Source organism: Apus apus, chromosome 8 (genome assembly GCF_020740795.1).
Source record: "Apus apus isolate bApuApu2 chromosome 8, bApuApu2.pri.cur, whole genome shotgun sequence".
Taxonomy (NCBI): domain Eukaryota; kingdom Metazoa; phylum Chordata; class Aves; order Apodiformes; family Apodidae; genus Apus; species Apus apus.
The window spans coordinates 3,571,215-3,583,488 of record NC_067289.1 but is presented as its reverse complement, the minus strand read 5'-3'; the positions used below and the strand labels follow the sequence as shown (position 1 = coordinate 3,583,488).

General features: G+C 59.8%; 1 protein-coding gene across 28 annotated transcripts in view; it reads right to left on the bottom strand.

The window, feature by feature from the left end:
• KIF1A (kinesin family member 1A) overlaps positions 1–11,700 on the bottom strand; it is a 37,375-nt gene extending 25,675 nt beyond the window's left edge. For 13 of the 28 annotated variants that reach the window (XM_051626216.1, XM_051626217.1, XM_051626218.1 and 10 more), the window contains exons 1-10: positions 6,810–7,829; positions 5,991–6,140; positions 2,770–2,846; positions 2,491–2,670; positions 2,290–2,355; positions 1,933–2,111; positions 1,466–1,577; positions 1,018–1,095; positions 634–699; positions 346–363 (exon numbers count right to left, since the gene is read on the bottom strand). In XM_051626216.1, coding sequence (XP_051482176.1) covers positions 346–363; positions 634–699; positions 1,018–1,095; positions 1,466–1,577; positions 1,933–2,111; positions 2,290–2,355; positions 2,491–2,670; positions 2,770–2,846; positions 5,991–6,096 — 882 coding nt within the window. In that variant the 5' untranslated portion in view covers positions 6,097–6,140; positions 6,810–7,829. Of the gene's footprint in view, positions 1–345; positions 364–633; positions 700–1,017; positions 1,096–1,465; positions 1,578–1,932; positions 2,112–2,289; positions 2,356–2,490; positions 2,671–2,769; positions 2,847–5,990; positions 6,141–6,809; positions 7,832–11,612 lie in introns of those variants that run through there. The other 15 variants (XM_051626207.1, XM_051626208.1, XM_051626209.1 and 12 more) reach the window with 3 other exon arrangements.
• Between the last annotated feature and the right edge of the window lie 574 nt (positions 11,701–12,274).

The window sequence follows — 12,274 nt, the reverse complement described above, 5'->3', positions numbered from 1 at the left end:
CTAGGGGATGGAGAGCAGAGGGAAGGGCTGTCAGGCTGCCTGCTCACTTCAAAGGGAAGGAGACAGCCAGTCCCCAGCCATGGGGACTCAGAGGAGGAGAGCTCTGCCTGGCCACTGTCACCTTGGGCAGCTCTGCTCAGCTCCACAGATGCTGCCTATGGAACACCCTGCCTGGACCAGGCTAGGTGCTTAATGCCAAGCACTGAGAGCCACACAGTGAGGACAGCGAGGAGGGTGCTGAGGGCTCTGCCAGCCCCCAGGAGAAGCATGAAACCCTGAAACCCACCCTCAACCACCCATGCTAAAAATCAACCCCCCATTCCCCAGCCCAGCCAGGACACCAACCTTGTTTGGCCCCGAATCCTGCAAAGAAAGCAGAGAGACTGTTGAAGTGAGCTGCTCCCCTCCTCACAACAGCTTCCCGTCCCCCAGGCAGAGAGCAGCAGGTGCAGGTCCCCAGGGAGACAAGCAGCCTCACCAACCCAGCTCGTCCCAGCCACCAGGACAGCTTGGGATGTGTCCGCCTGTCCCTCAGATCTGGGATGCTCCATCCCTGAGGGCTGAGCCCATCCCTGCTGTGCCCATCCCATTCCCTTGCAGTGCCCCCACTCATCCATGGCTCCAGCTACCCACCATTTCAGCCAGGGCAGAGATGACTTTCCCCAGTGTGGTCAAGGACTTGTTGATGTTTGCTCCTTCCTGGTGGAGAGAAGAAAAGCCCAAATGTTCAGACCCCATTTCAGAGGGGTGCTCAATACTGGTGCACCAGGAGGATGGGGAGGTCCCAATACAGGGTGGGCAACGAGCAGCTGGTCTTCCTGGGCAACCAGCACCTGCCAGGTGGGACTCGTGGACCCCAGTGGAACTGCCACTGGGCAGCTTTCAAACAAAAGGTGGGCGAGGATTTTTGGCAGTGTAGTGGGCAAGGAGCCAGGCAAGGAAAGGAGATGCAACAGCTGGGGATGAGGGGGCAGGACATGGCCTTGCCACCAGCAGAAGGGGACCTCCAGCTCTCACCTTTAGTCTTGTGCCCTTTGCACCAGTGGAGTCAGCTCGCTCGCTCCCTGCCAGGTCCACCAGGCTGATTTTGCTGACCTGCAGGCAGAGCCAAGGCTGTGAGCCCTGCCAGGCACAGTACCAGGCCCCAGCACAGAGCCAAGGAGGAAGCTACGATCTCTTCTGAGATAACACTGCTCTGAAGGCAGACGTGGGCTCTGCAGGGTCATCCTTGCCAGGATCTGGCCAGGAGCAGGACTAACATCCTTGCAAGGCAGGGCTGAAGGGCACCAGCTCAACTGTCCTGTCCAGGGGCCGGTCCCTCCAGGAACCATAAGCCCAGCAAATTATCTCCATCCTGTTTCACCCCTTCCTCGGGCTGCACCATCCCATCAAGTGCTGTGGAGAGCACACAAAGCCCTTCCTGGGCCCACGTGTGTTTCCCTGAGTCCCGAGACCCTGCTGTCACCTTCTCAGTGGTGATGTCTGTCTCAGCGTCGTGCCGCTTCTGCGTGAAGATGATGTTGAACACGGCGTGGGAGCGGCTGCTGGTCTCGTTCATGTTGGTGGCAGCCACTGTGCTGCAGGGAGAGGACAGGGAGGTGTGACACTGCAGGGGACACTGCAGTGGCTGGTGCTGGGGCCAGGGCTCATTTCAGGACATAGTACACGATGGGAAGGTAAGTCTGGAGGACATGAGAGGGCTCTGGAGGACATGAGAGGGCTCTGGGAAGAACCCAGGCTTTCTCCTGCCGGCTGCAGGGCCTTTTGAGAGCAGGAAGGCAGTAAGGTGACAATAAGTGAGGGAGACTCAATGCTCAGAAAGGAGGGGACTGCCACCTCTGGAGCAGTCAGACCAGCAAAGCAAGGAAATTAACCTTCTGGAGATATCTGCAAGCTCTCCAGATCCTGGCCATCTCCTGCTCCCCAACTCACCGGGCCTTGTTTCCAGAGTCCATGAGGTCTTGGATGTCATTGTAGGAGGTCACAGCCAGCTTGGAAAGGTCCTCAACATATGGGCCCATAAGAGGATGCTCCCTGACCCGCAGATTCCCCTTATTCTTGGGGTTCAGGAGGTCCCTCACGCGCTCGCAGTATATCTCCATGTAGCTCACCTAGAGCAGAGGGCACAGGCAAGGTTAGCGGCTGGGTGTGGATGCTCAGCACGTGGGCAGAATCAGGCCCACCCCACACCCAGGGATGGGACCCTCCAAGAGGGATCTGGACACTGGCAGGGCTCACAGAGCTGGGTGGGAGGTTGGAGCTGGACTAGGCAGGTGATGGGGTGCCTACCTCCACGGAGTAGGACATGTTGTCATTCGTCGTGTCGTTGATGCGGGAGAAGAGGTCCTCACACAGCTGTGGAGAGACGAGCCAGGCTGCTCAGTCCCCTGCCAGAAGGGGGTCTTGGCCCTTCTCCCCTCTTCCCTCCCCCACTCCACTTTTCCTTTGGGCATCACGCTGGGAGTAGAAGAACTTTTCCCCAGGTGGTACCTGTGGGATGATGCCTTGCTGGTCCTTCTCCTGCTTCCCCATCATGGTGTAGGATTTGCCAGCGCCCGTCTGCCCATAGGCGAAGATGCAGACGTTGTAGCCTTCGAAGGCATGTTGCAACATCTCCTCCCCAATGTCCCGGTACACTTGCTTCTGAGATGCATAGTTGATGTCTGAGGGCTGCAGAGAGGAGGGTGACAAGGAGAAATTTGGCAAGGGGGTCCTCCTGCCTCTCCCCAGCCCAGCACTCCAGACAGGCTCAGACCTCCCACCGCTTACCGTGGTGTGGGACCAGTAGGAATAGTCAAAGCTGAAGCTTTTTGGAGTCTCTTTGGGCTGCTTTGGGTTCAGGATAGCTAGGGGCAAACAGATGGGAACGTGAGTCCACCCAGCCAGCTGTGGTACCCCCACATTGGTGCATCCCACTTGTAAGGGGAGAAGGGTGATGAAGTCTGGATCAGTCCTGGAAAGCAGGACCAGGACCCTCCAGTTCCACAGGTGGGTCCAGAGCCACCAAACCCCAACAGTCCCAGCACAGGTGGTGGGTGCCACAGCCAGCAGAGCCTGCACCAGCCCAGGGAGCAGGGCAGAGCTTTGCTCAAACATCCTGTTGGGCATGGTGTGGGGGAAACAACTCTTTCCCTCAGGCTCCTTCCTGCTTTGACATTTGCCCATGGGAGCCTGACACCAGCATGGGAGGATCACAACCTTCCTTCACCCCACAGCTTGGGGGGCTGTTCCCAAAGCCACACTCACTGGCACTGTGGGGTGGGAAACGCTGTGGCCCCATCAGGGCTCCCCAGGCCCCCTCTGGCTCCTGCCTCTCCTCCCCTGCACTCTCCTCTGGATCCCCAGCCCCAGCAGGGTGATTAATGCCTCCTGTTACACTGCCAGCAGAAACCAGAGCCTGCTTTTCATCCCCTGGTGAAGAGGATGTTGTCATGGAAATTGGAGACTGCATCACTTCTCTTCCTTGCTCCCTGCTTCCTCCCCCCACTCCCCCCCAGAGCATTCACGATGTTTGGTTGGGTTTGTTGTTGTTGGTTTTTTTTCCAGAAACAACAGATGCGTCAGAAGAAACCCAAACCAGTGGGGTAATCACCAGATCCTGCCGTTTCAGGTGACATTGAAATGACCTTGTGGGCCAGTGCAGCACAGTTCCCAAGCCTGCAGCCTCCAGCTGGGGACCAGGAGGCCACAGCGCATCATGGCTGATGGAGCTCCCTCCATCATAGCCCCAGTCTGACCTGCCCCAAGGCCAGTCAGTGCTCAGCCAGGACTCAGACCCAGTCAGGATTCAAGCTGGAACCTTCTCAAGCAGCCCCAGACCTAGTGCAGCCCTCTCCCTTAGAGGCTGGATGTCCTGGTCTGTGGCGTTATGGATGCAGATGCTTTCTGCTCCAAATTCTTCCTACATTGCCACAATGGATTCTACCCTCCCCCATGTGGAAGGATCTGCCACTTCTGGCTTGAGACTCATCTCTCCTGGCCCACAAAGGCAGCAAGGTGGGCAGGTGGAGGGTGGGAAGCAGGGTCAGGATCCAGTCCCAACTGCAAAACAGCAGCATGGTGCTGCACAGATGCCCCTTGCTGTGGGCAGAAGCCCAGCTCCAGCACCAAAGAGGGGTTGGGTACTGGCTCCCTGCCTGCCTGCCCACTGGAGGCAGCATGACTCAGATGCTCCAGATGCCTCTCACATCCTGGGCAGACTAGTTACTAGCTGCTCTCTCAGGAGAAAAGGCTAGAAAGTGACATCCCCACAACAACTGCCCACCCCACAGCTGCAAAGACTTAGAGGGCCCTGCTGAGATCCAGACTGAAATGCCACCAGGCCAGTGCCCAGTCAGTGTGTTGAGGACATGTGAGTGGCCACTCCAAAGAGAAGTGGATGGGGAGGTGTGGGAAACTGTTCTTTTCTTCCCCACATAAGTCTAAACAGTGACAGGAGGCCATGCAAGAAGTCAGGTAGAGAATCTCCCGTGGCCTCTGGGGTTCACCTGGCAGCTCTGCCATGCCACCCAGCCCCCTGGCTCTTGGCTCAGGTCTGACTCTTCCCTGCAGAGGTGATCCTCGCCAGAGTGAACAGAAGCATCACTCCCCAAAAATGAGTCCAACGAAGGCAAAAGAAGGAGCAGGAAGGACGGGGCCACACAAGGCAGCTGTTCTGCATCCCAGTGCCAGCCCACACTGGGCACAGGGCAGAGAAGCAGCTGGGGATGGCACCGAGTGGCTCCAGAGCATCCCAGCTGCAGCCACCCAGCTGGTCCAACAGGCTGGAGAATGGGACACAGGGGAGAAGGGAGGACATCAAGAGCAGAGAGTCTCCCATCCCCAAGCTGGGAAGCTCTCCCCATGCCCCTTTCATTCCCATTTATTTCCCTCCAGTGGATGCCACTGGTGGCTTTTTTTCTCTCCTGGGACCAGGCATCCCAGGGCCTTTGCAAAGTTGCTGAAAAATATTGATGCTCTGGCAAAAGCTGGGGAGGGGGAGGAAGACAGACATGCAGACAAGAGAGGAAGGAGGATAACATCTGGAGATGACCCTCATCTTTGCCCCGAAGAGCCAGCAGCACAGCAGAGCATAGCAAGTGGGCAAGCACTGAGCAGGATAAAATCCAAGACCCACAGGAGAGAAAATAATCACTGTACTTTAAAGCCTGCAAATGCACAGCTCCAGCCAGAGAATATTAATGGCCTTGCAGGATGAAAGCTGGGATCCCTTCCTGGCCATCCTGGCAGGAGCTGCCAGGAACAGGGACGGGGGTGTTGGTGCCCAGGCTGGTCCCCATGGCTGCAGGAAGGGGGGGACACCAGGGGAACAAAGAGCAGTGGTGGCAGGCAGGCAGCCACGGCCTGGGAAGCCATGGAGGGGGGTGGCTGGAAATCTGGGGAGAAAAGGATGTCAGAGAAGGGCTGACCCCTTCCTGCTCCAGCCTCCCAGCCCTGCTGCCCCCCACAAGACTTAGTGTATTAGGCAAAACAACGACCTCTCCCACCCCGGTACTCACAGGGGTCTCTGCAAATAATCCTGGGAAGGGGAAAGCTTGCTCTTACCTTCCCAAACACTTTTATTTTTGGGTTCTCTGTCTCTGGGAAGCCAAGATGGCCCCGCTCTGTGGGGAAGGCAGCCGGCACTACCAGCATCCCCCTGCCTTTCCCAGTTGGCAGGAGAAGCAGGAACCACAGCCCTCCCGATACCTGCCCCCCAGCTCCCCAGCCAAGGGGATTAGCCAAAGGTTTGTTCACTCATGGAGAAAAACCTCCGTGTCAGCAAAGTGCTGGCTGAAGCCCGGCCCCTACCCCTGCCCTGCCTGCAGCCCTGCCTGCCCCCCTGGCGTGGGCAGCAGGATGAGGGGCCTGGAGGGTGGGTGTGCGGGGGCTGCAGATAGCAGGGCTGGGGGTGGCACAGAGTCACTGTGCCACAGTATCACAGAATCACCCCGCCCTAAGCAGCACCCAAAGCTTTCCCGAGCCCCTCTGCCCTGGACAAGGGCACTCACTGGTTGTGCTTCCCGACATCTGGATAATGCATTTAGACTCCCGGCTCATCTCCCGGGAGTTGAAGGGCCGGACGCGCACCGCCACCTTCACGGAGGCTCCCGCCATCACGCCAGCCAGAGGTGGGTCCTGCTAGCGGGAAGCAGTCTGTCCTGCAAGGAGGGAAAAAAAAAAAAGGGAGTCAGGAAAGCTCAGATCCCAATCCTCATCTCATGGGCCGTGCCGGAAAAGCGCACGGAAAGTCTCTGAAATTCAACTTCCCGGGAATGCCTCTGCCCAAAATGGGACATTTTGTTTCGTCCCTTGAGGACCCTCTGCTCAGTCCCAGGGGACATCCTTGCCCTTACCCCAGGGCAGCACTCAGAGCCTCCACCACCCTGCAGCATCACTTGGTGGCCACCCACAGCAGGGGACAGAGCCACGTAGGCGCTGTCAGCACCAGCATGACCCCCAAGGAGCAGTTTTCCCACCCCAGGGTGCCCACCGCACTGAGCAGGTATTCCCCACCCCTGCAAGCAAAGCCACATCCCCCCTGCCCATCACCCAAGCTTCCTGCCTCCGCTCCAGCCCCAGCAGAGCAGAGACTGGACAGCAGGAGTGGGTGGAGGTGGGGAAAGATAACGATGGCATTTGTGCGGAGAAAGGAGATGGCTGTTGAGCCTGACTGCTGGTATTTGCCTCTCATTCAGCTCTGGGTAAAAGCAGAAGCGCCCCGTCAGCAGCAGCACCAGCCAGCAAGCTGGTGGGGACTGCAGGCAGCTGAAGCTCCCAGTTCATCACCATTTTTCCACTCCTTTCCTAATAAATTATTCATCACCAACCTCACAAGACGAAATGAACTCTCTAGCATCTCCCAGAGCAGCCACTCATCCCAGCATTGGTGTCTGGGTTCTCCGCAGCCGGACCCACCTTTCCCAAGTCCCAGTTAATCCTCACACTGGCCAGAAAAGGATGCTTCCCTTGACCACAGGGTCCATCAGGATCAGCCCTGACAAAATCTGTTCCTGCCTTCTAACCATCCGTTCCCTCTCCTGCCCATCCCCTGCTCTCTGGCTCCCCATGCTGAGCTGGCTGGCAGAAGATGAACCCAGCACCCCACAGCACAGGCTGGCACCAGCTCCTCCAGCATCCCTGCCTGCAGGACTCCTGCCTGTGGGACTTCTGCAAGGGTCTTTGCAAATCCCCCGGGGCTTTTGGAACCTGGTCTTTGCCAGAGGGATGCTCACTGTGGGAGGAAGGAGATGAGGAGTGAGCGATGGCACACCTCTGGTTGCACAGACCATGATCTGAAGGAAGCAGAGCAGTAAGGTTGGGTCAACATGACATGGGTTTCCCCATGACGGAAATGAAAAATACAGCTGAATTTGTAGAAAACAAAGGGGCGGGGGGAAATATTTTAAAAATCCAAAGAATGGAAAGCATCCTGAGAGAAGGGGATGGCTTTAAAACTAACTGAGGTTTGACAAATGGAGTTTCACTTCCAAAGGGGGTGAATATACCTAGAGGCAGGTATATTCATGGCACAGTGGAAAATTCACAGCCAGGAGGTATTGGAAGCTCAGTGCTGTTTTTCAAAAATGCTTCTTATGTTTTAAAAGTGAGCCTGCGTCCCTGACAGCAGGAGGAGGATGGGACTGCTCTCATTAATGAGTCCCTAAACCCTCCTCCTAACACCTCACTGGGACAGCCCTGGAGCTCCCACTGTGCTCAGCCAGCAATCACACCCTTAAATCCCACCAGCTGCGGAGTTCAAGCATTTGGTCTCAGGCCTTCTTGAGATTTGTTTTGAAAGCAGATTATTTTAAGCAGGTGTTTAACATCACCATTGAGTGCTTGAGCTAGTGAGCAGGCTGTTGCTTACCAATGGGCCTCTGCCTTTCTCGCTCTGCTACTTTTTCACATGGTGGAGAAAGGAAAAAATTCAACAGGGCTCCTTGCCAAAGGGGAACAAAAAAGTTGGTTTTCCCATGAAACAATGGGATATACTCCTGGGTGGAAGGGTTGCACCTTCATGAGGCCATTGGCCCACCCTGTGGCACTGCTGGCACTCAGGGACAATGGATCTGTTGCTGGGCCAAACCCCACACAGCACTTGACAACTGCCCATGTCACACCCCACCTTCTCCTCCTCCACAGCCAGGGCAGCTCTTGCCTCCCAGCTTTGCAGTCTCTCCAGCTCCCAGGGTGGGGTCCCCAGGCTCCCACCCTGCAGCACAGCCCTCGGCAAGAGCCACTGGCACTGGAAGAGCACACCCATCAGTGACCCCACCAGCTCCAGGGATGGCTGCTGCCTGCCACAGGCAGCTTCAGACCCTGCCCTCATTCCCTACCACCCCTGTTCTGCTCCCTTCACAGTCCTCTCCAGCCCTGAAGAAGCTCTGGTTTCTCCTTTCTCCCACTTTTTTGGGTGCCTTGTCTTGCTCCACGCCCTTCACGGCTGCTTGCCCTCCTTTGCCAGGGGGTCCTGCTTCACCCCAAACCAGTAGCCCACCCTTGCTGGCTGAGAGAAGCCCCCTCCTCACTGGCAGAACCCTTCCCCTCGCCCTGCCATGCCACTGCCTGCATCCCAGCACACTTCCAGGGAGCCATCTGGCTTGCCTAGCACAGCAGCGTGGGCTCCTCTCCCTGCAGGTATTCCCTGCTGCAGAGCCAGCCGCAAGCTCGGCTCCATTTTCTGTCTCCGTCCATTTCCTTCAGCTTCCTCAGTTGGCAACACACCCCTTCCCTCCTGCTCCTCTGCAGCTCTCTAGACCCATCTCTGCCACAGTGGCACGAGGACCCCCGGCGGGGCTGGCAGCCCCTGCACAGCCCCTTCCCCAGCCTCTTTGTTTTCCTGGCTCGGCTGCGGGGAGGAATTCAGCCTGCAGCCCAGGCCAAGTGGCAGCACCACCAGCCATCACCGGCCACAGGTGCTCAGCATCCTGCAGAGAGAGAGAGAGAGAGAGAGAGAGAGAGAAGACACTCTGCAGCAGCCAGGCTGTGGGCAGACAGGGCAGGGGCAGGCAGGGCAGGAGGGCAGCTCCAGCCCAACCAGCTCGCTCTGCCTGGGGACACTCAGCCACCGCCTGCTTAATCCGCCGTCGAGAGAAATTCAATAAGCCGCTTATTAACCTTTCACTGTGAGTGGGCCAGGACTGTGGCCCCGCTCCCTGCTCCCTCCCTGCCTTTTTCCAGGGCCGCTCCACACACAAGGGAGGAAGAGGAGGACAGCAGAGACCCCAGGGCCGCAGTGCCAGGTCCAGACCTGGCAACCAGTTCTGCAGAGCATCTCTTCACCCTGGCCCTGCCGTGCTCTGCCCATCCCCAACGGCACACCCACCAGCCCTGGGTGAGGAGCCGAAAGGGCTAGAGAGCCATGATTAACTGGATCAGCTAAGATTAATTGAGCAGAGATTAGCTAACGAGAGCTCTCTTAACTCTGAGGGCTACCAACTGGCAGCCCTCCTGCTGTGACCTGCAGGTGACCAGTGGGACAAGGAGCACTGTCCCCAAGTGCCCCTCGCAGCAAACTCTTGCCCTAAAGATGCTGAAGGGACGTGCTGTGCTGCCTGACCCCTGGGTGCTGCAGGACACCAGGTTTGAACAGTGCTGGGCCCCATTCCCTGAGCCCAGCACAGGGCAGGGGCTGCCTTGCTGGGGCCACCAGCAGCTCTGGCAGATGAAGAGCTGCTGCACCAAAAGGAAACCCAAGGCGAGTTTCTCCTTTTGTCTGCGCACATCCCCGCGTCGCCTCAGTGGCACGGGCGGACGCCTCGTCTGGCTGCACCTCCTGAGCCACAGCCACCGTTTAATGAGCCTTCCTTGGGGCCCTCCAGCTCTGTCTGGGACCTCCCTCAAGGGATCACAGAGGACCCTGGGGACAGCTGGCCCTGATGATGTGGCATCATCGGTGCCTGCCAGCCCAGGCTGGTGGCTGCTGCCTGTTCACCTCCCCTCCCATGCAGGGCCCGGGGCTGTGACAGTGCAGTTTTCCCCAGAGCAGCACCTATGGGTGGGGAAGAGGCTTGGAGGGCAGCACAGGTCAGGGGCAAGTGACACCCCCATCCCCAGCTGAAATCCAGCCCCCCAGTCCACACTGCCATCACAGGCACCGTGCCTTGTGCCTCCTTGCCTCCAGCCTGCCCTGATGGGGGGACATGGCTTTAAGGCAGCATTTGCAGTTCCCCGAGAACTTCAGTGTGGATTAAATTAGCAGTTAGCAAATGTCAGGCTGCAGGTGAGGGGTTTTGCTCACCACCAGCCAGTTCCCCATCTCTGCTGCAAAAGCGAGTCACCTTGCACTCCATCTCCCATTCCCTCCATCCTCTCTTCTGCACACTAAAACACACAGAAGGGAAAAGCCACACAGAGAAGGCAGTGAGCTCCAGCGGGTTACCAGCCTGGTAGGGCACAGAGAGGGTGGGGAGGTCCCAGCAGCCCCCAGAGTTTGGGGCTGCAGCTCTAGTTGGTCACACAGACGGAGGTTGGGGGTGGTGGCAGCACCTGTGCCAGTGCCAGCTGCCTCCTCCCAGACAAAATGGAGGCCAGCAGCAGTGTGCAGGGATGGTAGCCCTGCACATCCGTGTCTGCTGCCCCTACCTCCACCCCATACCACCAAGGTCACCTGCTGAGGGGCTGCTCTGGGAACTGGGCGGGGGAAATGATTGGCTTTTCCTGTTCGAGCCCTGCAGCTGAGGCATGGAACCTGAGCAGGGAGGAGACCCCCAGTGCACAGGGGTCTATGGAGTCCAGCAGAGGGGACACTGCCCCAGGGGGAATGAGGAGGAAGAGGCAGAGAAAGAAGACAATAGGGCAGGTGCAGGGCTGTTCCCTGGGAGCCAGGGTGGCCGAGTGCAAGGCTCTGCACTGGCCCCTCCACCCAGGGACCACCCTCTCCCCCAGCCAGAAGCCATCGGTGCTGGCCTGTAGTGACATGGCAGCCTTTGCCCAGCTGCCCCCAAGCCCAAAGCTAGCAGCAGCAGCTCATCCTTGCGGGGGAAGCGAGAACCTCTGCTTTGCCAGTGCCTTTCACCAGCAGCCCTCCCAGCTGCAAGCCCCGGCGGGGGCACGCACTGCTCCCTCCAACCCGCAGTTGACTCTGAAGCACAATGACGATGGCGCAAAATGGCTCAGCTTCATGCCCAGAGCCACCTGCCCTAGAGGGGAGAGCAAGGGCAGCTCCGGGGTGAAAAGCGGTCCGTGGGGTCTCTCCCACGGGTTGCAGGTACCGCATCCTCCCCTTCCCCATTCCAGGCTAGTGCCGGGGCCGCAGTGGCCTCGCCCCATCCCCGGGAAAGCCCCCCCACCCCCCCGGGCCGCGGGATCCTTCTGGAAGCCAGGGCGGCACCCGCCGGCTGCTGCGCTGGGGACCCGCGGGCAGCCCCCCCCCCCCCCCGCGCCCGGCCTCCCACCCTCCCGCACCGGGGGGCCCCGCAAAATGGCTGCCGACCGCAGAGCCCCTCGCCCCTCCGGGCCCCCGGGACAGCGCATCCCACTCCCCACCCCACCACGCCCTCCCCGCACCGCCATCGCAGAGAAACCCCCAACCCCCCCGCCCTGCCCTCCCGCGGACCTCGCCCGCGCTGCCGCATCCCCAGCCGGGCCCGGCGGGGCTGTCGGGTCGCTCACGGTGCCACCTGCCCTACCTGTGTCCGTGCCCCGGCTCGGCAGGGCGCAGCGCTCAGCCGCGGGCGGGGGGGCGCCGGCATGAGGCCGTGCGGTGCGGTGCGGTGCGGTGCCGGTGCCGGTGCCGGTGCCGGTGCGGGTGGTGGCAGCCCCGCCCTTGCGGTCCCCGCCCCGCACCGCCCCGCGCACTGGTTGGTCGCCACCGCCCGGGAGAACGGGGGGGTGGGGGGGGTGGGAAGGGGGGGGGGGGATGGACCGGCGGGGATGGAGCGGTGACGTCAGCGCATCCCCCCCCCCCCCCCCCTCACCCCCCGGTCCCCGCTGCGGAACCGCCGCAAGGGCGCGGGGAGGGGCGGAGCCTCCGCGTCTCCCGGCAACCGTCGCTTGGCAACCGCACCCCCATCCCCGGCTCCCCCGGCCGGGGTACCCTGGCCCCCCCCGCAAAATGCCGGGCCCCTCCAGGGCTTCCCGCAGGCCCCGGCAGCCAGGCAGCCAGGATCCAGCTCCAGTGCAGAGCTGCTTCACCCCTCCGGGCCGATGAGCCCCCCCAATTACCACAGCTGGCTCCCTGTCCATCTGCGCGGGGGAATTTGGACCCAGGGCAGAAAGAAGATTACGCCTTTGCCGCCAGCTGTTTCCAGCAGCGCATCCTCCCTCACCCTGCCACGCCAACCATGAAGAC